This window comes from Suricata suricatta, chromosome 1 (assembly GCF_006229205.1).
Source record: "Suricata suricatta isolate VVHF042 chromosome 1, meerkat_22Aug2017_6uvM2_HiC, whole genome shotgun sequence".
Classification (NCBI taxonomy): Eukaryota; Metazoa; Chordata; class Mammalia; order Carnivora; family Herpestidae; genus Suricata; species Suricata suricatta.
The window spans coordinates 141,140,899-141,167,012 of NC_043700.1; the positions used below are offsets into that span (position 1 = coordinate 141,140,899).

Here is a 26,114-nt window from a genome sequence, read left to right on the forward strand (position 1 = left end):
GAAAAACCATCAAATACCTAGGAGTAAACCTAACCAAGGATGTAAAAGGCCTATATGATGAAAACTATAGAAAACTTATGAAAGAGATTGAAGAAGACACCAAGGAATGAAAGACATTCCATGCTCATGGATCAGAAGAATAAACATTGTGAAAATGTCATTATTACCCAAAGCAATCTACATATTCAAAGCAATCCCCATCAAAATTGCACCAGCGTTCTTCTTAAAGTTAGAACAAGCTATCCTCAAATTCATATGGAACCACAAAATACCCCAAATAGCTAAAGTCATATTGAAGAAGAAAACCAAAACGGGAAACATCACAATCCCAGACTTTAGTCTCTACTACAAGGCTGTCATCATCTGGACAGTATGATAATGGCACAAAAACAGACACATAGATCAATGGAATAGAATAGAGAACCCAGAACTGGGCCCATAAATGTACGGCCAATTAATTTTTGACAAAGAAGGAAAGAGTATCTGATGGAAAAAAGACTGCCTCTTTAGCAAGTGGTGCTGGGAGAACTGGACAGCAACATGCAGAAGAATGAAACTAGACCACTTCTTACACCATACACAAAAGTAAACTCAAAATGGATGAGGGATGTGAATGTGAGACAGGAAACCATCAAAACCCTTGAGGAGAAAGTAGGAAATAACCTCCTCGACCTCAACCGCAGCAATTTCCTACTTGACACATCCCCAAAGGCAAGGGAAATGAAAGCAAAAATGAACTACTGGGACCTCGTTAAGGTAAAAAGCTTCTGCACTGCAAAGGAAACAATCAAGAAAACTAATAGGCAACTGACAGAATGGGAAAAGATAGTGGCAAATGACATATCAGACAAAGGGCTAGTATCTAAAATCTACAAGGAACTCACCAAACTCCACACCTGAAAAACAAATAATCCAGTGAAGAAATGAGCAGAAGACATAAACAGACACTCAAAAAACTATCTATAGAACTCCCCTATAACCCAGCAACAGCACTGCTAGGGATTTACCCAAGGGATACAGAAGTGCTGATGCATAGGGGCACATGTACCCCAATGTTCATAGCAGCACTGTCAACAATAGCCAAATTATGGAAAGACCCTAAATGTCCATCACCTGATGAATGGATCAAGAAGATCCATTATACATATATATATACACACACACACACACACACACACAATGGAGTATTACATGGTAATGAGAAAGAATGAAATATAGCCATTTGTAGGAAAGTGGATGGACCTCCAGGGTGTCATGCTAAGCAAAATAAGTCAGGCAGAGAAGGATAGATACCATGTTTGCACTCATATGTCTAACAGGAAAACAGGAGAAACCTAATGGAGGACCAGGGGGAGGGGAAGAGGGAAAGAGAGTTAAGGAGAGATAGGGATGCAAAACCTGAGAGACTATTGAATACTGAAAAGGAACCAAGGGTTGAAGGGGGAGGCAGAGGGGGAAAAGAGGTAGTGGTAATGGAGAGTGCACTTGTGGGGAAGAGCACTGGGTGTTATATGAAAACCAATTTGACAATAAACTATTTTTAAAAATAGACTTAAATGCATTTTGTTTTGCTTATTATGCCCAGGACAAACATTTCACTACAGCCTAGCCAACAAATTTACAAAATTTTTTGAATGCTCTGTTGGGTTTATGACCTTATTTTCCCAATTAGGGTAAAGACCGCTTCTTTTGTTCTTAGCTAGTATCTACCAGCTCTACTAAAAAACATGGAAATGAGTATTTGGTAAAACTTACTCCAACTTTCATGAGACAAAAGTCAACATCTCAACTATGTCAGACTGAGAATAACTGATCACCAGACTAAATTCATTTTAAAATTAAATATGGCCATGATTTAAAAAAATATTTTTTACTGTGATGCAATGTTATCATGACTTAGTATATGGTTATAATCCCCACAAATTTGACAGAATTTGCTTTGGCCATTTCTTGCATCTTAAAGGGTCAGGTGCAAGGAATCAAATGGATAAAACTTAGGAAAAAAGGAAGTGAGAAAAACCACAATAACCAAAATATCCACAAAGTAAATAATCAAGAATATTTACTACCAAAGATCTTGTCTATGGAGACTTCAATTATGGGTAAGGAAGAAGGTATTGCACATGGGGATAGTAATATTTTTTTCTTTATTCTGGGCTACATGGTACCAACTTTAACAGTTGCTTTTATTAGAGTCATGCAAACATAGCATGTGACATAACTAAAATAAAATGAGTTAAAGAGAAAAGGGCATAAAATAAGTACTTGCCATTTGGCTCAAACCCAAATGTAAGGACAGCATATTGCTCAATACTAACAGCATTGATGTCTCAATTGAAATCACTGTGTCTTCCTTTAATCTTTCTCATCTTGCCAGGAGACACAATCATTTACCTGGACACCAAAACAAGAGAGCCATTAATCATTTCCTTATCCTAAAACTAAGCAATCAACCAACAAAAGTCAAGAATTGACTAAATTCATCTCCTCTTTTTCAACTGTTCCAGCCTTTGCTCAGATCCTCACCATCTTTCTCTGAGACCTCCAAAATAACCTCTAAATTGGTCCTTCTCTCTGCACTCTTGCTTTAATCCTCATCTTGTGATTATCCGAAATTCTCAGTCTGGTTAAAACTTTTATTGGCAACCCATCTTCTGCAGAGTTCATTTCAAAATTTTTACTTTGGGTTATGGGACTCATAATGAACTGACAATTCCAACAGCCTTAGCATATTCTCTTTCTAGTAAGCAGTGCTGAGAAAACATGCAATCATGAGCATACTTTGGAGACCATAAGTACTTTGAGGCCAAAATTGAAATATATTTTCAATCCCAGTACTAATTACATTAGTATCCCTACTCCTTGCTTATTTGAGATTTCACTTCCTGTGATTTCAGTTACCTGTGGTCAACCCTAAACAGATAGATAATCCTCCCTCTGACTTGTTAGAAAGTCAGTAGCAGCTTAATCCTAGTCCCAATGCTTGTGTCATTCATCTCACATTATCACAAGAAGGGTGAGCACAGTACAGTAAGATAATTTGAAAGAGAGAGACCACATTTACATAACTTTTATTACAATAGATTATTATAATTGTTCTATTTTATTATCAGAGATTGCTGTCAGTCTCTTACAATGTCTTATTTATAAATGAAACTTCATCATAGATATATATGTATAGGGAAAAACATTGGGTTTGATACTATTCACAATTCCAGGCTTCCACTGGGGGTTTCAGAACATATCCCCAGAAAATGAAGGGGGACTACGGTATTTGTAATGAATATTATTTAGCATCTCCCCCTCTTTATTTTTTTGCCCATTTTTTCCCTGTGCTTTTACCTTTTTTTATACTTTGAGAACTGTTAACATTCAAAGTTTAATCATGTCACCTTCTTGGTGAAAATCTCCTGACACAGTCCTCCAAAAGGTTAATTGCTTTCTTTTCTTGCACAAAATTTTATTTTGGTACATTTCATGCTATATATTAATCACTTGTTTCCACATTGGTATCCTATTTTAAAGAGTGAATGTCCTAAAGGCAAAGAATAAATCTTAAAATCTTCAGATCTCTAGGTATCTAGAACTATTTCTGAAACACTTTTGTAATGTGTTTAATGTGTTTAATGAATAAAGTTTAAAATAAATATTGTTAGATAAAATTGAAAATATAAAAACATAAAAATATCTCACTTGAAAAATATCAGATATTGAATGTTATTCAGGATTTGGAAAATAAAGTAAATAAATGCTGACTTTCAAGTTGAAGAAAGATAATTTCAATGGCTTAACAAAATTTGAATGGGGAAGTAGTACATGAGACAGGTAGAGACAGGTAAAAGTCAAGTGGAAATAAACATTCTTCATGGGAACTGGAGTCTTATCAAGTAGAACTCACAATTTGTAGTTTTATTGGAAGGTGCTAATAAAAGAACCATGATCAGGTCTTTTAAGGTAATGTTGCTACTTTTAAAACAAATCATTAAAAAGTATTCATAGTAATTTTTTTATTTTTCAACAAGTAGAACTGATGAGATTATTATATAACTGTTGCTATAAAGTACTTATTAAAATATTAAAATTTTATTTATAAATTATCTATTTATTAAGTGGGTCTTTGCATTTCCCCATTCAAACTTCAAATTGCCAATATGTCAGACAAAATGTAGTGGAAAATATTCTCACTTGAATAACAACATTGGTAGAACTTTAACCAAAATTTATGCTGTGATTGGGGTGTTCAGTAAGGATATACAAATCAAAGCCTTGTATTTTCAAGACCTAAGCATCCTATTATTTAGCAGTATAAGTGATTTTCTTAGAGGAACATAGTTGACATAAGGTAAAATCATAATGACTTTTTAAATTGTTTTACCGTTTCTTTCTATTTTCACAGACCAGTGGAGGAGTTTTCAGAAGTTGATTACCCACAAGTTGAATATCAAAGAAGACAGCAATTTTGGGATCCCATACGACTAGCTCTTTTCACATTGGCAATTGCAGCAATCATAGGAATTGCAATTGGTATTGTTACTCATTTTGTTGTCGAGGGTAAGTATCCAGGTCACATTTCTATTGCCTAAGTGCTCTATGACTTAATATCTTGAAATTCTCTGTTGTATAAAAAATAGTATTTGCATGATATTAAAATTTTAATTACTAATTTCTTATGGATGTTAAACCATTGTTTGCTCCATTATTGAGTTCAGGGTTACATATTTTCAGCCAGTGAAGCCTACAATATACCTTATCACATGGATAAACATCTAAAAGCAATAGTTTTAAAAATAAGAAAGAATAAAAAGCTTTATCTTTAGAATAGAGACAAATCACATCGTGTGCTGAGTTTAATATGTCTTTTTTTCAAAACCAATATAGTAATGAGTTGCCCTAAGCAATGATGATAAGAGAAGGGTTGCCTAAAAAAAATCTTTAAAGGTTAAAAATCAAACATTATCTTTGAAGGAAAAAGAGATTGTTTCATGCCTGGAGGAAGAAAGAAAAAGTCAATTTTGCATGATGTGCAAAAATGGATAGTACAAATTAAACCAGATGACAATCAATCAATATTCATTTACTTTTACTTTGGCATGTGTATTTATAAACACATGTGACTGAGTCACTGACTAAGATTCTTCAGGATCATGTGACTCACAACAATAAAGTCACACTTGAAAGACCAGGAAGAGATGAAATATTGTCAAATATGTTCAGTTTACCTTTCTACCCACTTTATTGGGAGGTTGAAAATATTCATTTTTTGACTCTCACGAAATAAAAAGGAGAAAAATTGTCCTCTGTGTGTCTTTCTTGTTAACATATCCCTTGGGTTAAAAGGGAGTAAGGTAGTGCTGTGTGTAAAATGCCCTCCATCCCCAATACTGCAGGTGTGAAAAAAAGAAAAAACAAAGGGATAGTAAAAATAATGGCATAGTAGTTTTTTAAAAAATGTCATAGAGGTTGGGCTAGGCTGAATAATGCCTCCCTCCCACCTTTGGTTATCCATGTCTTAATCTTTGGAATCTGGGATGTTACCTTATATAGCAAAAAATACTTTCCAGATGTGATTAAGTGAAGGATTCTGAGAAAGGAAAATTATGTTGGATTTTCTAGATGCCCCTAAATGTAATTCCAAGGTTTTCATAAGAGGGAGGCAAGCAAATCAAAGAAGGAAAAAGGCTATGTAGTGACAGAAACAGGAGCAGAAGGGAATAATGCGACATGGAACCATAAGCCCAGGACTGAGGATAGCCTCTAGAAGATGAAAAAGGCAAGGAAAAGGATTCTCCCCTTAAAGCCTCCAGAGGGAACCAGCTCTGAAAACAGGATTTGATTTACTCCTATAAAACTCACTTCAGACTTTTAACCTCCGAACAGTAAGAGAATAAATTTGTGTTGTTTTAAGCCTCTAAGTTTGTGGTAATTCGTTACAGCAGCAACAGGAATTTAATACAGAGGTTAATATTCAAGAATTTCAGAAATCTATTACCTGGAATTTCCATGCAGCTAAATAAAAGCAACATCATTATAGATGGAAATTTAGTAAAACAAAGGAGAAGATAGTCTATGACAAAGGATAAATGAATCAAAGGAATAAGATAAGGTACATGTACATTTACATTTGACATGTACATTTCAAAAGATAAAAGGACACACACATTTAAAAAAAGCAATATACATATTTTTATAGCATAAAGAAATAAAAATTAAATTAAATCACATTATAGTGACCAGGGTAACACCAAGAAGAAAAATTATTTAAAAAATAATAATTTTTATTTTTAATGTTCATTTATTTTTGAGAGAGAGGGAGAAAGAGAGAGAAAGAGAGAGAGAGACAGCAAGCATGAGTGGGAGAGGGACAGAGAGAGAGGGAGACACAGAATCCAAAGTAGGCTCCAGGCTCTGAGCTGTCAGCACAGAGCCTGACCCAGGACTCTAACTCACTAACAGTGATGTCATGACCTGAGCTGAAGCAGGATACTCAACCGACTGCGCCACCCAGGCACCTCTAAAAAAGAATTTTAAAGAGAGAAAACAAATGGATCGAAAACACAGGAGAATAAAAATAATGAAATATATGAAGTAATCAAAACAGAAGTAAGGATTTTAGCACACTTGATAAAATTTATATCACTAGGATTGAAGTATATTTGATGAAGCTATTTTTATCCTAGGGATCTCAACAATTATGATCAGCATTTGCTGTATTATCATTCTGTCAAATTACTCCCTAACATATGGGAAATTTTCAAGTAAGGACTATAAAATAATCCAGTGATTGTAGAATATGAATGGTTTGTCAGTGCCCTGCGACTAAAGATCACCAAAATTATAGTTGCATTTGAACAAAGTGGGTTTATTCTTGTTGAAGAGGAGAACATACACCTTGGGGGACTGTGAGGACCTCAGTCAGAGTCTAACATCCTGTTAGAAAGGATGTATTTTCTGATTTGGGGAGGGTTCAAGGAAGTGGGTCTTTTCATTGGAAGCTGTCAGAAAGCTGGAATAATGCTGTGATTTGGAATCTTAATGGACCTTATCTGGAAGACAACAGCAATGAAGTGGGGCTAAAGTTGTTAACTGAGGGAAGGAACAGTTGCTCATAATAGAATAAGGGAATGTTCTGCCTTGTTTGATTGATTGTTTGAACAGTGTTTTTGTCTGAGCTCAGATATACCGATAGATGATCTCCATTTTGTCATCACATATATTGTCACAGAGTGGACTTGTCTATGTTGATGGTCTACAGCGTTCAACAGAATACCAGGGCCTACGTGATAGTATTAGGCCAGTGCCTGGATGCCAGGAGCCACTTTTCCTCTTTATCAGGGTTTATATTATGACTCCATAAATTCTCAGGTATCCCTGTAAAAGAAAATTTCTGTTATTAATTAAATATTAAGAATTAATGTATCTAACTTTTGTTACTCATCATGATAAAAAATGATGAAATTTTGGATTCTTATTTATCCTTGAGATTTCCATTTAGATCCTCCTTTTTTATTTAATCAATCAAAGGTAAATTAAATATTTAAGAATGAAATCATATTTGAATAGTAAATTATACATATTTTTGAGCCTTATTGCTACTCAATATTGTTACAAGAGCCATCCACTTTGTAGTTAGCTTTAGTCTACTTGTTTTCAATATTTACTAATATCCCATTGTCTTACATATGCCATACTTATCTATTCTAATGTTTACGGACATTTGGGTAGTTCCAGGTTTTAGACATCAAAGCAATACAGTTATGAACCTTCTTATACATATATATTGGTACACATATGCAAGAGTGTATCTAGGCAATGTATGCAGATGTAGCTTACTGCATCACTGAGAATATGCTTTTTTAACTTTATGGATAATACCAAACTGTTTTCTATCAGTATTATATGGGAGTTCTGATTGCTCCATATTTTAACCAACATTGGCTATTGCTATACCTTTATATATATGCTAATTTGGTATAGATTGTAATATTATTGTAATTTTAATTTGTATCTGCCTAATTACCAATAACATTACACACTTATCCATGTATTAACTAATAATTTAGACTTCTGTTTCTGTAAAGAGGCTGTTCAAATCTTTTCCTCATTTTTTACTGAGTCCTTTGTCTTTTCTTAAGTGATATGTGTACTTTCTATATTCTGGATATATATATCTGTTATCAGTTGAATGTATTACAAAGATTTTTTACCAATGAAAAATATCAAATATCAACAAAAAATACCAAAACTATAATAGCTTCAAAATTGTATGAGGATCATTTAATATTAATAAATAAAATCACCACCACCACTATTCACATGAATATTAACAAGAAAAATTCAAACAGTGAGTTTGCAAGTTGTATGGTTTTTTCTTAGGTACCTAGAATGAAATAGTAAATTATATTTTTCAACAAATATTTTCATCATCCAGATTAATTTTTTTCAGAATTATTTAGAATTACTTATATATTTTCTTATGGGGTAAGAACATATCTTTTATAAAGAGTTGCATTAAATATTTTGAAGAATTGCCTTTAGAATTTTTTTAAGAATTTTTTTTGTATTTTCACAAAATCCAGAAACTCAATTTTATAAATTTTTTTTTTTTTTAGAGAGAAGGGGAGAGAGAGAGAGATCGCTTGCATGTGCACATGCACAAGGAAGGGAGGCACAGAGAGAAAGGGAGGCTCCACATCCAGTGAGGAGTCTGATATGGGGCTCAATCTCACAACCATGAGATTGTGACCTGAACCAAAGTCAAGAGTCAGATGTTTAATGGACTGAGCCACCCAGGCACGTCTCTAAAGCTATTTTTAAAGTTTGACTTCTTGCAAACCTATGTTAAGTCTGGATTGAAATAGCATCATTTGTCTTCCTATTCTCCATGACTGGCTCCAGTTCTAGGATGTGGGGAATATATTCTCACATGAGATTTAGAGTCAAATGAACCTTGGTTTTAATCTCAGGCCCATCATATACTATAGGGGTGATTTTGGCAGGGTACTTTTCTAATTCACCAAGTGTCAGCAATTAAAACAATATTTTTAGAAAAAGAAACATAAGTCACAATAATAATATTAGTTCCTTCTAGATGTTAGGGTTATAGATTACTTTTATTCTTTTTTATATATTTCTATTCAATTCAGAGTTTTAAATATAGCATTTATAGTCTGAAAGTTAAAAAAAGAAAATTTAATTAAATTAAAGTTAATGTTTAGCACAGAGTCTGATCTATTATACACTTAATAAATGTTGACTATTGAAATAATTATTATTTCCTTGCCTTGTAAAAAGCTTAAGGATTGTTCTTTTTACTCATTAACTAAAAATGGTTTAATACTTTGCTCAAAGACTTGACACTATAGTGGACTAAAATCTATACATTATTATGATACTGTGGCAAGTACCAAATAGAGCCCTTCACAGGTTGATTATAGTGGCATGATTGGGAAGTTCTTATCTAAATAAGGCTGGATGTTCCAGACATCTTCCCCATTTGGAAGTAATGCCATGGGTAGAATTTATGCATGGAAATGTCTTTGGAATGTCCTTTCTACCAAGGAGTTTACAGAAGCAAAATCTTATGGGGAAACAGATACCCAGCATAGTGAATGCAAACAAGTACAAACAGTTTTCTGTAATTTCAACATAAATCCTAAGGGGAATGTTGTGAAGAATATGCTCAAAGACACAGGCAGGATCCAGACCAGGGGAAACTTGGAGCTCATAGTAGAGTTAAGACACCTTCCCATAAGCAATGGAGAAAAGTGAAAGTATTTTAAAGGGGGAAGTGATCTTGTCAAATTTGCAATTTAAAAAGATTACTCTGCTACTATATGGGGAATAGATTTGAAAAAAAAGAAAACAGAACTTGAGGCAGGGTACTAGTTAGTAAGCTGTTATATTTTCTAGACAATAAATAATAAGGAAATAAACTAGAGCATTAATAGCACCATATGTGAATAGAAGATAGATTTTTTTAATTTAGAAGATAACATTGTCAGAACCTGATGATTAATTAGGATGAGACCAAAGATCACTCTAAGATTTCTAGTCTGGCTGATGAAGCACATCATAATGATAGCATTTAAGATAGACAATCTAGGTGGACAACTCTTTTTTAATAGAAAAGTCATTTTGTTTTGGATAGATATTAGCTAGTTGGTTGATGAGGACCTGAATTAAGGGTGTAGCTTTTCTGGGCAGGAGAAAGGATTTGAGATATAGTAATGGGTTCAATACATAAAACTTAAAGATGGAAAGACTGGATGTTGGAAATGAGGATGAAGCTCAGTTTGAGGTGGCTCTATGGATGATGGAGCTGTGAATGAAGATAGAAAATAGAAGAGGAGGAACAGGCTTGAGTACAGGAAGAGGTAAATTATTATTTCCATTTGGAAATATTATTTTAAGCTGTCTATTTGATGTTCAACATATAGTCCCCTGATGTTATTTTATAGAGAATTGAAATTCATGACACATCTTGTCTGGAGATAAAAATTTAGAGGTCATCAATTGTTAAAATAATTAAAGAGGGAAGTCATTGGACTAAGGTGGCTCTAATGCCTTGGTAGCCTATGTAAGGAAACCTAAACCTAAACCAGAGTCAGTGTGCTCAAATCTCAGAAAATGAAACTTAAGAAAAACCTATCATGAAGGGTTAACTATGCTTTCGTATATAAGGCAACTGCTTAAGCTACAAGCAATCAAATGATTTCCTCGCTTTTCTTTTGCATCCTCTCTAGACAAATTTCTCTTTACTCCTATCGGTGGAGGGCTTCTAATCACTTGGTTTGATGTTACCCAATTGGAATCACTGTTTGCTCAAATAAACCCTTGAAAATGTAAATGTGCCCCAGTTGATCTTTCAGCATCAACAAATACTTGATGCTTGAGGCCTTCACCACTAGAATCACCTAGAAAGAGTTATTTAGCATCATCAGGACAAGGATAGAATGCTAAGTGGCTAAGGATAGAAGTAGAAAAAAAGAGTTCTCCGAGGTAACTGAGAAGGAGTGGCCAGGGAGAAATAAAGTTAGAAGATGTCTCCATAAAGCCTAAGATGGGATGTCAGGGAATATGATTAAGGCAGTGAAGAAATGAAGACTAAAAAAAAGAAAGACCTCCAAAAGCGTGGCTATTAGATATTATGACTGTTGTCCTTGATAATGGCAGTTACAGTGGTGTGTCAAGAGTAGATTACAGAGAATTGAGAGGTGAGTAGGCAAAAAGAAAGTGAAAATAATATATACTAGTACCTATTAGTAACTGATAGCCTATTCAGTGTATCTTCATAATATAGTTTAACTAAGATATACTGATGGTACCAATTCTTTGAGGAAATTGGTAAGTTTACGTGACTTTCAGTAGTCACTTTCAATATTTACTTTCCATGTTGCATTTTATGAAAATGTTGATATGCATAAATACTGTAAATGAGGTATTATGAAAGTATACTTGGGGGCTTGAATTTTCTATTCTAGATGGGTACAATGATCAAATTACAACATATTTGAGATATGTCAAAAATAATTTTTGCCCCAAGAAGAAATAATCTTCACTATGGTAAATCTATTTCCTGGGGTTGGGGGACGTGAAACTGATTATACTTAAGCATGGACCTTTTACTTATTTTTACCTTTCAGATGATAAGTCATTCTATTACCTTGCCTCTTTTAAAGTCACAAATATAAAATACAAAGAAAATTATGGAATAAAAAGTTCAAGAGAGTTTATAGAAAGGAGTCATCAGATTGAGAGAATGGTAAGTTCATTTAGAAATTTTTATTTAATTTAATTTATTTATTTATTATTTTTTTAAATTTTTTAAAATAGTTTATTGTCAAATTGGATTCCATATAACACCCAGTGCTCTTCCCCACAAGTGCCCTCCTCCATTACCACTACCTCTTTTCCCCCTCCGCCTCCCCCTTCAACCCTTGGTTCATTTTCAGTATTCAATAGTTTCTCCGGTTTTGCGTCCCTCTCCCTCCCCAACTCTCTTTCCCTCTTCCCCTCCCCCCTGGTCCTCCATTAGGTTTCTCCTGTTCTCCTGTTAGACCTATGAGTGCAAACATATGATATCTGTCCTTCTCCACCTGACTTATTTCGCTTAGCATGACACCCTCGAGGTCCATCCACTTTCCTACAAATGGCTAGATTTCATTCTTTCTCATTGCCATGTAGTACTCCATTGTATATATAAACCACATCTTCTTGATCCATTCCTCAGGTGATGGACATTTAGGTTCTTTCCATGATTTGGCTATTTCATTTAGAAATTTTAAAAGTTTATGAATGTGTTTTTCTGTTTCACTTTCAATATGATTACTATAAAAACTTAGCTTCTCCATGCCTTAATTTCTTTCTCTGTGAACTGTGGATAATATCTAGGTCATATGGTTGTGAGGATTAAGTAACTTAATATATGTAAATACATAGAATAATGTTATATATGTACCATTAAATGTAGGTAGATTAAAGTAGACCACTAATTAGCAACAAAGAAAACTGATGATTCAAATAGATGTTCTTTCTATTTTTAACTCTTGATTTTCTTTCCTGATTCATATTCCATAATCTTTCAACATAAGAATATAGGATTGCCATTTTGCCTCATCATTCTTTTTATTTTGCTTTCAAATCATGTAAAGCATCACATACAAGGATGTACATCTACAATTTTTGATACAACCTCAAATCTAGTTATGCCCCTGAAATATTTTGGTTTCCCTTGAAAATTTACACATTTATCAAGGCATTTCTAATTTTTAAAGTATATTAGACAATCTAAATCTTTACCTATCCTAGTAGGAAGTCAAATAGAATAGTCTTCTATTTTTGTCCCATGAAAAGCATGTCTATGGAGACCACAGATTTGTTTAGCAAAACATTGTATATTAGCTTAAAGTGTACTCCTTAATGCTTGTGACAGTTATTTTGGACCAATGGAGTAATAGCTCTGTAGAAAGAAGATTGAATTAGTATGATTATTTATGATTGGCTATAAACACTAGCTCAATTAAAAGATGGCTTTAGTGCTTCAGCCCTTCACTCATTGTACTTTCCATTCTGTGAATTAACAATGTAGGAAAGTATTTGCATTTTACTTATTTGCATTTTATGAAGATAAGTTATTTATATTCATACAGGTTGATTCTAAATATCAAAAATCAATGAATAGTATTTTCATTTCCATAGTTATTTAAATAGTGTTTGTCATTTAACTAGTGTTTTTTTCATCATGTTACCACAATTCTTATGCTATTCAAAGAAGAATGCTCCCAGAAGCAATTTTAAATACAACTCACTCATTTTTTTGAAGTCCTCCACCATTTTGCTATATCTTCAGATATGTCAAAAGTCTGAATATTTCTTTGTTTCTTTCATTCTTATTTCTCAGAACTTTGTGCTTTGTGCTTCAGTTTGAACTGGTTGCTTTCTAGGTCCACTTCAGAGAGGTAACCTGGGTCCAAACAGGATAGCTCTAGTATCTGTGATCCATTGATTCTTGCATCCCACATTTTTCTTGATATGGTGGGTTATGTCCTCAAGCACCTTCCTTAAGAAAAAAGTGCATGGGAGGTAACATTTCTGAATAATTATATGTTGAAAAAAAGTCTTTTATTCTATGTTCCACCCAAGCTACAGTTTGAACATAAAACTTTAAATTGAAAATTACTTCTCTTCAGACCATCTGAGACCTTTGCTTCATTTTTATTACTCTATAAACATGCAGCTGATGAGAGATTTTAAGGTAATCTCTTCTTAGAAGCTTTTGTACTGTATTTCTTGTTTTCTAAAATTTAATAATGATGTATCTTGGTATTTGATATTTTTCTTTCATTCATTTTTGTTGGGATATCATCATACTTTAAAAAGGGTGTAAACATATCTAAGAACCCACCACCAATTTTCAGAAATAGAACTTTACCAGTACTCCTGAAACCTCTATATGTTCTTCCCTCTGTCTTCATAAACATTTATATTTTGAATTTGGGTTTAACCATTCTGTGGTTTTAGCACCTTTTTATGCATACTCAAATAGCATATTTTGCAATTTTACCTCTTTTGAATGTTATGTAAATGTAATCATATCCTTCTGTGATTTCATTCTTTTACTCAACATTTTATTTTTAAGATTTTCCCATTTTGATGCATGTAGCTATAGCTCATTTATTTTCACTTCAGTGTATAATGCCCTAGAAAGAGTATATTGCTAATTATTAATCCATTCTGCAATTGGCAAACATTTGGGCTATTTTCACTTTTGTAATAATGAACAATGCAGCTAATTAACTTCCTTGCAGTCAACTGCATGCCCCCTACTGCATGTGCAAGAGACTCTGGTAGGTCATGAACCAAGCAGGCTTATAGGTTTTGCTAATACTCCACTTTAGCAGATTTTGATAGATGGTTTTCCAGGGGATTTGTAGACATTTGCAACACCACCAGCAAGGCATGAGAGTTCATCTTGCCCTTCCTTCTCATCAAAATTTTCTACAAAATGGACTATTGCCAAACTGGTAACTGTGCAAAATGGTAACACATTAGGGATTTAATTTGGATTTTCCTGATTATTAATTAGGTTCACCAGTGGTTAGCAACCATTTGTATTTTGTCCTTTATAAATACCTACTTATGATTTTTTGCCCATTTCTTTTTTTTCTTTCTTTTCTCTTTAGTTAACATACAGTGTATATGCCCATGTCTTATTTATTATATTTTTGTTTTTAAATTTATTCTTAGAAACATTTTTGGGAAATGAATCCTTTGTTCATTATATGTATTGAAAATATCCTTTTTCCATTTGTGGCTTGCCTTTTCATTTTTTTATAATATATTTTAATGAGCATTATTCTTAATTTTAATATAAATACTTCATTCTTTTATTTTGTTATGAGTGCACTCTGTGTTTGTAAAAGAAATCCTTTCTGATCCTGATGTCACTGTCAAAAAAATCCTTTTCCCTCTTGGTATTTAAGCATTCATTCTACATGAAGTTGATATTTGAGTATGTGTTTGATTTAGAGATTTAATTTCCTTTTTTCCACTGTATGAGTAAGCAGTTCTTTTAGCACCCCTGGATTGAAGAGTCAGTCTTTTCTTGGCTGACCTGCCATGCCATTTTTTTCTACAAATCAAGTTTCCATATGTAAATCTGGATGTTGCTGGGCTCTCTAATCTGTTCCATTGATCAGCTTGTTTTGCATTGTGTCAGTACCACAATGTTTTAACCTCTCAGTTGGACAGTAAGTGTTGATACCTGTTATATTAGTTTCTTATTGTTGCTGTACCAAATTACCAAAAACTAGTGGATTAAAACAACAGAAATATATCCTCTCACATAAATTTTATGGAACTCAGAATCTGAAATCAAGGTATCAACAGGGCTGTGTTCCTTGAAAGGGTCTAGGGAAGAATCATTGTTTGTCTCTTTTAGCTTTTGGTAGCTGCAGGCATTCCCTGACATGTACCTACATAACTACAATCTGTGTTTCCATCTTTGCCTAACCATTTCCTCTGTGCTTCTCCACCCCAAATAAGGGCATTGGAATATTAGGTTAAAATAATTAGATTCAAGATGTTCCTGGATAATCCACATTGGTCTTATCTTGAAATCTATCTTGAAATGGAATCTGCAAAGACTCTACCAAATAAGATCACATTCACATGTTCCCAGACTTAGACACATCTTTTTAGGGGGCCATCATTCAACCCAGTACACCTGAATTTATCACCATCTTCTTCAGGTATGTCTTAGTTACTCTTGGCTCTTTTCTTTTCCATATCAAGTAATACACACACATGCACACACATACATTCATATTGGGATTTTTATTTAACTTGCTTCAAATTGAGAGATCTAGATGAATAATTGATATCTTCATTCATTTCACATATTTACCACATTTCAATAAAGCATTAAAGTGTTTTTCTTAAAGGCCTCGTTCATCTATGGTTAGAGTTAATATTAGAATCTCTTCTTTTGTCATTGCTTATATTTTGGATATTAAACCTTTATCAACTATATGATTTGCAAACATTTTCTCACATCCCATAGGTTGCTTTTACATTTTGTTGATGGTTTCCTTTGCCATGCAAAAGCTATTAATTTGATGTAATCCCACTTGTTTATTTTTGCCTTATTTTATTTTTATTTTTTTACCTGATTTTGTGTAATATATAAGAAATCATTGCCAGGACCAATGTCAAGGGACTTTTTATATATGTGTCCTTCTAGGAGTTTCATGGTTTCAGGTCTTAATGTAAGACTTTAGTCCACTTTGAGTTGACTTCGTATATGGAGTAGGATAAGAATCTAACTTCATTCTTCATATGAAAAACCAGTTTTCCTAAGACCATATATTGAAGAGACTATACATTCCCATTTTGTATTCTAGGTGACCTTGTCAAAGATTAGTTGACCATATATGCATGGTCTTATTTCTGGATACTCTATTCTTTTCTATTGGCCTATATATCAGGTTTTGTGCCAGTATTATACTGTTTTGATTACTATACTTTTATAATATAATTTGAATTAAAGAAATGTGATGCCCTCAGCTTTGTTCTTTTTAAGATTGTTTTGGCTATTTGGGGTTTTTTGTGGTTTAATATGACTTTTAGGATTGTTTTTCTATATGTGGAAAATTGCCATTGTAATTTTGATAGGTATTATATTGAATCTGCAGATTGCTTTGGGTAGAATGGACATTTCAATGATATTAATTTTTCCAATCCATGAGAATAAGATATTGTTCCGTTTATTTGTGTCTCCAATTTGTTTCATCATTGTTTTATAATTTTCAGTGTAAAAATTTTCACTTCCTTTGTTAAGGTTACTAGTACATATTTTATTGTTTTTGATGCGATTAAAAATTATATTAATTTCTTAATTTCTTCTTTAGATAGAAATGTGACTGACTTTTTATTTTTATTTTGTACATTCCAACTTCAATGAATTCATTTATTAGTTCTAACAGGTTTGTGAGGTGGGGGAGAGTATGTGTAATCTTTAGGGTTTTCTACTGTAAGATCATGTCATTTGTTAATAGAGAGAATGTTACTTCTTCCATTCTGCTTTGGATGCCTTTTATGTGTGTTTTTGTTTGTTTGTTTGTTTTTACCTGGGATTTTGTTTTCTTCTATGGCTGGGATTTTCAGCACTGGGTTGAATAGAAGTGATGAGAATGGGCATCCTTGTCTTGTCTCTAAAGGAAAAGCTTTTAGCTTTTCACTACTGAATATGATATTAGCCGTAGTCTTGTCATATATGGCCTTTACTATGTTAAGGTACATGCCTAACTTGTTAAGAGCTTTTACTCATGAAAGGATGTTGCATTTTATCAAATACTTCTTCTGCCTCCATTAAGATGATCGTATGATTTTTATTTTTCATTCCATCAATGTGGTGTATTACATTTATCAATCTACTGATGTTGAAACATTCTTCTATTCCAGGGTTAAATCCTGCTCGATCATGGTGTATGATCCTTTTATGTGGTGTTGAATTTGGTTTGCTAGCATTTGTTTAGGGTTTTTGCATCTATGTTTCATTTCATCAGGAATATTGGCCTGTACTTTTCTTATAGTATTCTTTCTGGATCTGGTATCAGGCTAATGCTGTCCTCATAAAATTAGTTTAGAAGTATTTCTTCCTCTTCAGTTTTTTGGAAGAGTTTGAGGTGATTGGTATTACTTCTTCTTTAAACATTTTTTCCTTAAATGATTTCCATCTAGTCCTGTACTTTTCTTTGTTGAAAGAGTATTGATTACTGATTCAGTCTCCTTTCTGTTATTGGTCTCTTCAGATTTCCTGTATCTTCATGATAGGTTGCTTTGATAGGTTGCATGTTTTCAGGAATGTACTTATTTCTTCTATGTTATCCAATTTGTTAGCTTATACTTGTTCACAGCAGTCTCCTATAATCCTTTTTGTTTCTGTGGTATCGTTGTAATGTCACATCTTCCATTCTTAATTTTATTTATTTGAATCTTCTCTCTTGTTTTCTTAGTTTAACTGAAGGTTTGTCAACTTTGTTTAACTTCTCCAAAACATGACCCAGGTCATGATCTCACGTTCGTGGGTTCGAGCCCCTCGTCAGGCTCTGTACTGACAGCTCAGAGCCTGAAGCCTGCTTCTGATTCTGTGTCTCCCTCTCTCTCCGCCCCTCCCCACTCATGCTCTGAATCTCTCTGACTCAAAAATAAATAAAACATTTAAAAAAAAAAGAAAAATCAATGCTCAGAATAATCCAAAAAGTTATTACTAAATTACATCACATAGGTGATTGCACCCAGAGGTAAGAGGGCTGGGCTGTTTGTGTTATACCAATAAGAGCTGTCCAGGTAAGGTAAGGTGGAGCATAAGCTCTCAGACATAAATAAGTGAGGTGCTCAGGCCAGACAAGAGCAGGCCTCTGGAGAAGTACAGGTATACCAATTCAATACTTCTAGAAGCATGAGTACACCTGCCCACTAAATGCAGTTTAGATAGAGAGCAAATACACTACAATTCCTCTTTTACCACAATTCATCATCTGTAAGTGATTTCAGCTTCTTAAGAAACTCCTTAAGAAAAAGAACAAAATTTATTTGCTTGTAAATGATTATAGACAATATAATTCTAATTGGCTAGGCCTCCAGATATTCTGAGACATGTTTCTGACTTTGCTTCTTTTTCTTCTGTTGCTCTATAAATTCCTATTCCCATAATAAATGGAACACTTTGGGTAGAAAGTACCAGAAGTCCAGTTAACAAGTCAAAGAGAAAGAAGGAAGGAAGGAAGAAAGGAAGGAAGGAAGGAAGGAAGGAAGGAAGGAAGGAAGGAAGGAAGGAAAGAAGGAAGGAAGGAAAGAAGAAAGGAAGGAAGGAGGGAGGGAGGAAGGACGGAAGGGAGGAAGGAAAGGATGAAGAAAAGGAAGGAAGGAAAGAAAAAAGGAAGGGAGGAAGGAAGGGAGAGAGGAAGAAAGGGGGAAATGAAGAAAGGAGGGAGAGAAGGTTGTTGGGAAAATCTAGAGATACGTTTGACTTCAGGTGTGGTGGGAGTCAGAGGCTCAAACAATGTTTTCAGGCTGTTATTATTATTGTTATTATTATTATTATTATTATTATTATTCTCCTTGTGGCAGACAAGATAGCTTACATTTATTCTATATTCACATATTCCCAGGTTATTAATTGAAGCAGGAAAAGAAAATATTCCATAAGAGCCCTTGGAGGAAAATTTGAAGAATCAATCTAGTTGGCTAAAGTTGGAATGCCTCCTCCCTCAACCCTACACTAATCACTGTGACCAAGAGAGTAAACCTGTGCCACCATTGTGTTAGGTGGGAGAAGGGGCAAGTTTAACTCCAACTGGACCTATGGAATGAGTTCTCTATAGGAAAGCAGGGATCTCTTAGAAGAAAAAATGGGAAGTACCAATGGGAAGTACCAATAACTCTAATTCTAAAATTTTTATCTCTAACCCATTTATCTCTGAATCCTAGACTTGTACATTCAATGGTCCACTTGACATTTCCACATGGATTTCTCACAGGCTTCTTGAAATTATATCTAAATCTTTGAAAGTTGTTCCCTTCTCACTCTCTTTTCCTACTTTTTTCTACTCAACAAATGACATCACTGTCCCTGTAGTTGCTAGAATACTATTTTCCCTCATCCTCATGTCTAATTAATTCCCATGTGATGTTTCTACTTCTAATTCACCATCTCTATCCTGGACCTAGCTAATGCATTCATATAGGCAGCTCGTCATAGTCATTGCTTCCACTCAGGCTCCCTCTAATATCAGTTTACATAGCACCCAGATGTTAAAAACTCATTTTAGGGGCACATGAGTGGCTCAGCTGTTTAACTGTTCAACTCTTGGTTTCAGCTCAGGGGTTTTCAGCCCCACATCGGGCTCTGTGCCGACAGTGTGGAGCCTGTTTGGGATTCTCTGTCTCCCTCTCTCTTCCTCTTCCTCTCTCTCTCTCGAAATAAAATTTAAAAATTAAAAAAACACTACACACTATGTTTCATTTTGCTTAAAATTTCATAAGTAACTTCAACATGTACTTAGAATAAAATCCAAGCTTTTTACAAACTCCTCCAAGGACCTTGATGCTCTGTCTCTGACTGTTCCTCCAATTTCCACACCCCTTCTTGCTCACTTCTCTCTATCTTATTGGCTGTTTTATTTTTATTTGTTTATTTTTGGCTGCTCTGCACATTCTATTTCTTCTACCTGGGAGATCGTCCCATGATCTTGCTCTTTTTGTTGGTTATTCCTTCTGAGTTTTTAGATTTAACTTAAATGTCCCTCCTTGGAGAACCCTTACATATTGTAGACCCCCAGCCATAATACTGTGTTACTTAACTATATGAGTTGCCTCTTGTAATTAATTTATTTTTGTTTATTACTGTCCCTCTATTCCATGAGTCCAGGGACCACAACTTTTTGTTTGCTAATTTTTAATATTTATTTATTTATTTATTTTGAGGGGAGCACAAGTGGGGAGGGGTAGAGAGAGTGGGAGAAAAACAATCCCAAGCAGACTCTGGACTGTCAGCATAGACCCTGATGCAAGGCTCAAACTCATGATCTGTACAATCATGACCTGAGCCAGAATCAAGAGTTGGACACTAGCTGATCGAACCACCCAGGTACCTCATTTACTAATTTTCACCCAGTGTTGTCACAGTGCCTTAAACATAGAAAACTCCTAATCCCTTGTGTTAAGTAAATGAGAAAAAAGGAAAGAGACAGTATAGTGAAAAAGTAATGAAGAGATGCAAAAGCCAGCATTTTTTTTCGTTCACACTGTTGTTTATGATTAACCACAGTCAGTAAATCAGTCAGTTAATGAAAATTTTATTGTGCACCCATCTTGTGTAAGAATATGAAGAACGTCAAGATTTAAGTAGTACAGCCTCTTGCATATTGGAGTTTATAGTATAGTTTATATATGAAATTCTGTGCATGGAAAAGAATACAAACTGGAAAATGAGATAAGAAGATACGGCAGTATGAAAGTTGCCACCGTATAGAATGTAATTTTCAAGTATATATGATGTAAATGAAAGGAGTTCAGAGGAAGGAAAAAGAATTCTTTTGAGCTAAGAGGAAGTTTTCCTGAAGAGGAAAGGGACAAAAAATTTGTTTTATTGGTGTATTCACCCTCTGTTGTTACATATTCCCCTGACAGTAGCATAAAATCTGCAGAACTTGCATGATTTATTTTCATGGGTGGACCTGGAAAGGGATTCCCTAGCTGGCATCCAGTAACTGCTGATCTTTCCTAAGGCCCTAATCTGCATGCAGTTCCCAGCCAGAGGGAAGGTGCAAGCTCAAGCCTGTGAAAGATAGTAATTGGATATCCCACTAGTCAGAGCCACACGTATTGTTTCAAACATGTCATTTTGTTTTTTGGTGCTGGAATTCAAACCAAGGGCTCCCAAATGGGATCTGTTTTTAAGGTGAACTTCCCCTCCCCCCCACACACATTTTAACTTAAACTTTGTCTTGTTTTAAATCGAATAATCTCTTTTAAAAAACTATTCTTAGGTTTGGACATGAAAAGGGAAGGATACAATTAGTTTTTGTAATTTGGACTAAATGTAGCATTACTGAGTTCTCAGTAGAAAAATGTAACATAAGTTAATATTCTCCAGAGTGTGCTTACAATGATGATTAGGTGTCTGAAAAGGAAGAGTTTTTCAAAAGCCGAAAAGAAATGCAACCTCCTAAGAGATGATCTCTGATAAGGTGTAGATTCAGGGCTTAAAGGATGTGTTTGAGGTCTTCTTTAAGATTTTCTTGCCCCAGGACTTCTCTACCCCTACCAACCTGAACATCTGTCTTCCGCTCTATAAGTCACTCAGGGTTGTCAATGGTGTGTAATATACTTTGAACACAAGATCTAGGGCCAAATTCCCTGAGTTCATATTCCAGAATTAGCATTTCCTATGCCACTTTAGACCAATTTACTTAAGTCTCCTCCCCTAGTTATTTTAATCTTTAAAATGAGGGTGATGAGAATTTTAAAAATACTTTACTCCTAAGATGGTTGAGGCTTAAACAAAGGAATTAGCTCAATGTATACTATGTAGTGTGGACTTCGTACATGTAAGCTGTTACACCAATACTGCACTGTACCCATTTTTAAACAGAGGTCAACTCCTCACAAGAAGATAGGCTTGTTAATAATCACATCCTATTGAATAGATTCTTAGTACTTTCTTATACTGTGATATGACAGAATCCTGATCCTTTCCCCGAGTACCATTATGTGCACAGTTCAAAATTTCAGGGGATATTTATATAAACTGTTGCAGACCTTAAAATTAAATTTTCTCCCTGTTCCTTGAAATAGGAAAATAAATTGAGTTCAGAGAAGCTCAGTGAAATCACAAGTAACATAACTCAAAACTGATCCCAAAATGACCATACAAAAGGGGGGGTCACCCCTAGAGTCTCTTGTCTCCCACCTTGCTTTTATTCTTACAGGTTTTTACTTTTTTTTTAATGTTTATTTATTATTGAGAGAGAGATATAGACAGAATCGAGTGAGGGAGGGGCACAGAGACAGAGACAGAATCCAAAGAAGGCTCGAGGCTCTGAGCTGTCAGCGCAGAGCCTGATGTGGGTCTCGAACCCACGAACCATGAGATCATGACTTAAGCCGGTCAGATGCTTACCTGACTGAACCACACAGGTGGCCTGATGGATTTCTACTTCTACTTTGCAATAAGATTTGTAGATAAAACAAAACAATGTGTTACTCTCTTCTTTCCTTTGCCATATTGTTGATTCTTAATGAATTTACTCATTCATGGATTTTCATCATTATTCATCAAACATACATTGAGTGTTTACTGTGGGCTAGGCAGTGTTCCAAACATGGGAAATACAAAGATAAATCAGACACATGCCCTATGGTCATGTAGCTCACAGTCTAAAGTGGGAAAGGGACAACTGTAAATGGGTGTGATAATTGCTATAACAGCCTCATGGGCAAGATGCTGGGGTGGCCCAAATAAAGGTGTATTGAACTTCGAGGAGGACACTGGAGAGTCTGAATAGTAACAGAACTGCAATTAAAGGAATTGTAGAGGAAAAAAGTGCATTATAGAAAGAGGGAAATGAAATGTGCAAAGCCATAGAGGTGTGAATCAGGCTAGGGGGATTAGGAAAGAGCAAGTAACTCAGTAGATGAGAAAGCAGGCTTTGAAAGGACCAGTGAAGGGATAAGATTGTGGAGTTCATACTGAGGGAGACATAGGGCTTGAATTGGGAGGGTCACATCCTCAGATTTGCACTCTTGGAATATCACCCTTTTTGATACTACTGTGGGGGGAACAACTGAGAGAAGAAAAGACAGAGTAGAATCACATAAATGTGCCAGTGAGGGGATGCTGCAGAGACCCAGGTGCAAGTTTCGAAGGAGCTGATTTTAGACCACAGCCATGGCGTTGGAAGAAAGGAGAGAGATTCAATATTGACTAGGTAAAATCTATTGAGCATTGCTATTAGTTTAAAGCAGTCAAGGAGAGGGGAAATCTTGTGGAGAGGGAGGCAACATCCCCTCTTCCCAGTGGATGTAGTAGTTGAAGAGCAAGATTGACCGTGGAGGTGGGCCTTCTGTAAACTTATGTGGACCTGTAATTTCTGGTTTCTGATGCTTTTTCAATCGGGTGCTTTTTACCGTGAGGCAGTGCCTCAATAGTCTTTTGGGAATTGGGTCCCAGGAAGTCAGCACACTAAACATCCAAATCCTCCAGTGGCTCTGGCTGGAAAAGCTGAGTTCTAAAATGCTCATGTGTGGAGTGTGTTAAACTTATTTCTAAACCTGGTAGCAATTGTAGAAGCCTGCCTGCCACAGAAAGATGACTAACAAGGGTGTCAGAGTCAAATGACACATCCTTACTTATTATGTCAAATGCTCTAGTAATGGAATAATCATTTAAGAAAGCAAAGAGTTGAGGGGCACCTGGGTGGCTCAGTTGGTTGGACTTCCAACTTCACTCAGGTCATGATCTCACGGTTCATAGGTTTAAGCCCTGTGTTGGGCTCTGTACTGTCACGACAGCTTGGAATCTGTGTCTGCTTTGGATTCAGTGTCTCTCTCTATCTCTGCTCCTCCCTGGATCATACTCTGTCTCTATCTCAAAAAATAAACATTAAAAAAATGTTTTTAAAAAAGCAAAGAGTTGAGACAAACAGATGCTACATTTGGAAATAACACAAACTTAGGGTGGGCTTTCTTAAAAGTGAGGATGCTGCCTTTAAAAATAGCACAGATACTTAAATTCACTTGACAATGATCAAATGAACATTATCAATAGTTTGCTATATGCCAGGCAAGGTTGAAATGTGTGATAAACTTACTTAATTTAATCTTCAACACAACTTTCTGAGGTAGATATTGTTGTTATCCTGTCTTACAGAAGCTGAACAAAAGTGTACCATTTTGTTAAAGTTATTCAGTTCTGCAAAAATTAGAACATCATTTAGTCTTACCACTGTGATAAACCAGTTCCCATCTGGGAATAAACCAAAATTCTTGTCTTTGCTTCAAGTCTCTAGAAAAGACAAAGGAGTAACATTTTTCTTATGACTAATACTTTTCTTGTTTAATTTTCCGAATCAGATGTCTAGGATATTTCGACGTTCTCCTGGAGGAGGTCGGTTTATCAAATCTCATGTTATCAGACTGAGGTATGTATACTTAGTTTGCAACATCAAGCCAGTACTCATAAGAAGCACTTAATCAACAGGAGTGCCCAGCTCCCTCAGGCAAATCTTTACAGGAACACAGAGATACCATAAATCCTGAGCAGCCCAGCTTATAGCGCATAGACATTTCCCACTCAGAATAGGAATATGTAAAGTGCACTATGTCTAGAGGGACGTCAGTTATTAGACATTAGAAGGGGAACGATGGCCTGGTACCCGCTTCTCCAGCTCAGGGCTAAGTGGAATTTAGACGAGCTCTTTTTGATTATTGTCATTCTAAGCCCATCCAACAGTCGGACTATGACTTTCTCTGCAATAAGGTTTTTCTTTAATGCCATTGCATTTTAATTATTACGTCTAGTACCTTTTCATTTTTAGTTTTGGATGAGAGGCAGTATGCATAAATTAAACATGCATTTGTTATGAATCTCAAGTAAATTATTAGAATCCACTTTGAATATACTTTTTATAGGATGTCCAAAAGGTTTAGCATTTACTGGGATAATATATCTTCTTTTCTTCTGATTTTGATGAAAAATTTTAAATGTTTTCTGCAGCTACCAATATACAAATATTTTTTAAAAATGTAGCCTGCTTCCTTTCTTGATGGTAGAGTATAAATACTGTGGTTAAGAGACCCTGTCTTTTCTTCTCTCTTCCTCCCACTTTTGTTCCTTTCTTACTTTGTTTTCTCCCTCCTTCCTTCCTCCTTTGATTCTTTATATGTTTTAAGGTTAAATTCATTCTCAAAAGGTAACTAGAGGCCTTCTACACCTGTACATTATGGTATAGATGTATATCTTTGAACCTCTTATCAAAAGATTTCCTTTAATAAGTGTTTTCTCTAATTATCCACTTACCAAACATACATTAGCTATCAAATTCCAAAATATAAATGACTTAACACAATAAAGGTTTGCTTCATTTCCGTGACATAGTCTAAAGAGTCAGGAGTGGCAGCGGGGGACATGGGTAATGGGAGGGACTGCAGAATGGAATTGCCTACTGGATCTTCATTGTCTGGTTGGCAAATACAGGAAGAGTGGAAGCATGGAGGGTGGTATGGGAGGTTTTCAGGGGCCAGGATGGAAGTGAGATCATCATTTCTGCCCACATTTCATGGTCCAGGATTCACTAGAGTTTCAATAAACTGCAAAGGAAGCTAGGAAGTGACATCTAGCCCTGTGCTCAGGAGGCAAATACAACTGCTTTGTGGACACAAAGCATTTCTTTGCTACATCACTGCTGAAAACTGGTGTTGGTTACCATGGCTTAGAATGTCTTCAAAAGCAAAATGTTTAAGTGCATATAAAGCACGATTTTATGAACATCTCTTCCTCTCACAACCCCCTGCAGACTATGACTTGATTAAGGAGAAAGAACAATTTTTTT

The 26,114-nt window shown here is 35.0% G+C and overlaps 1 protein-coding gene across 1 annotated transcript in view; it reads left to right on the forward strand.

The window, feature by feature from the left end:
• The window catches only part of TMPRSS11F (transmembrane serine protease 11F), a 50,578-nt gene that overhangs the window by 10,265 nt on the left and 14,199 nt on the right, over positions 1 to 26,114 (forward strand). Inside the window, exons 3-5 of the mRNA XM_029951925.1 lie at positions 4,397 to 4,551; positions 11,643 to 11,761; positions 24,637 to 24,704. Of these exons, the coding sequence (XP_029807785.1) occupies positions 4,397 to 4,551; positions 11,643 to 11,761; positions 24,637 to 24,704 (342 nt within the window). The remainder of the gene's footprint in view (positions 1 to 4,396; positions 4,552 to 11,642; positions 11,762 to 24,636; positions 24,705 to 26,114) is intronic.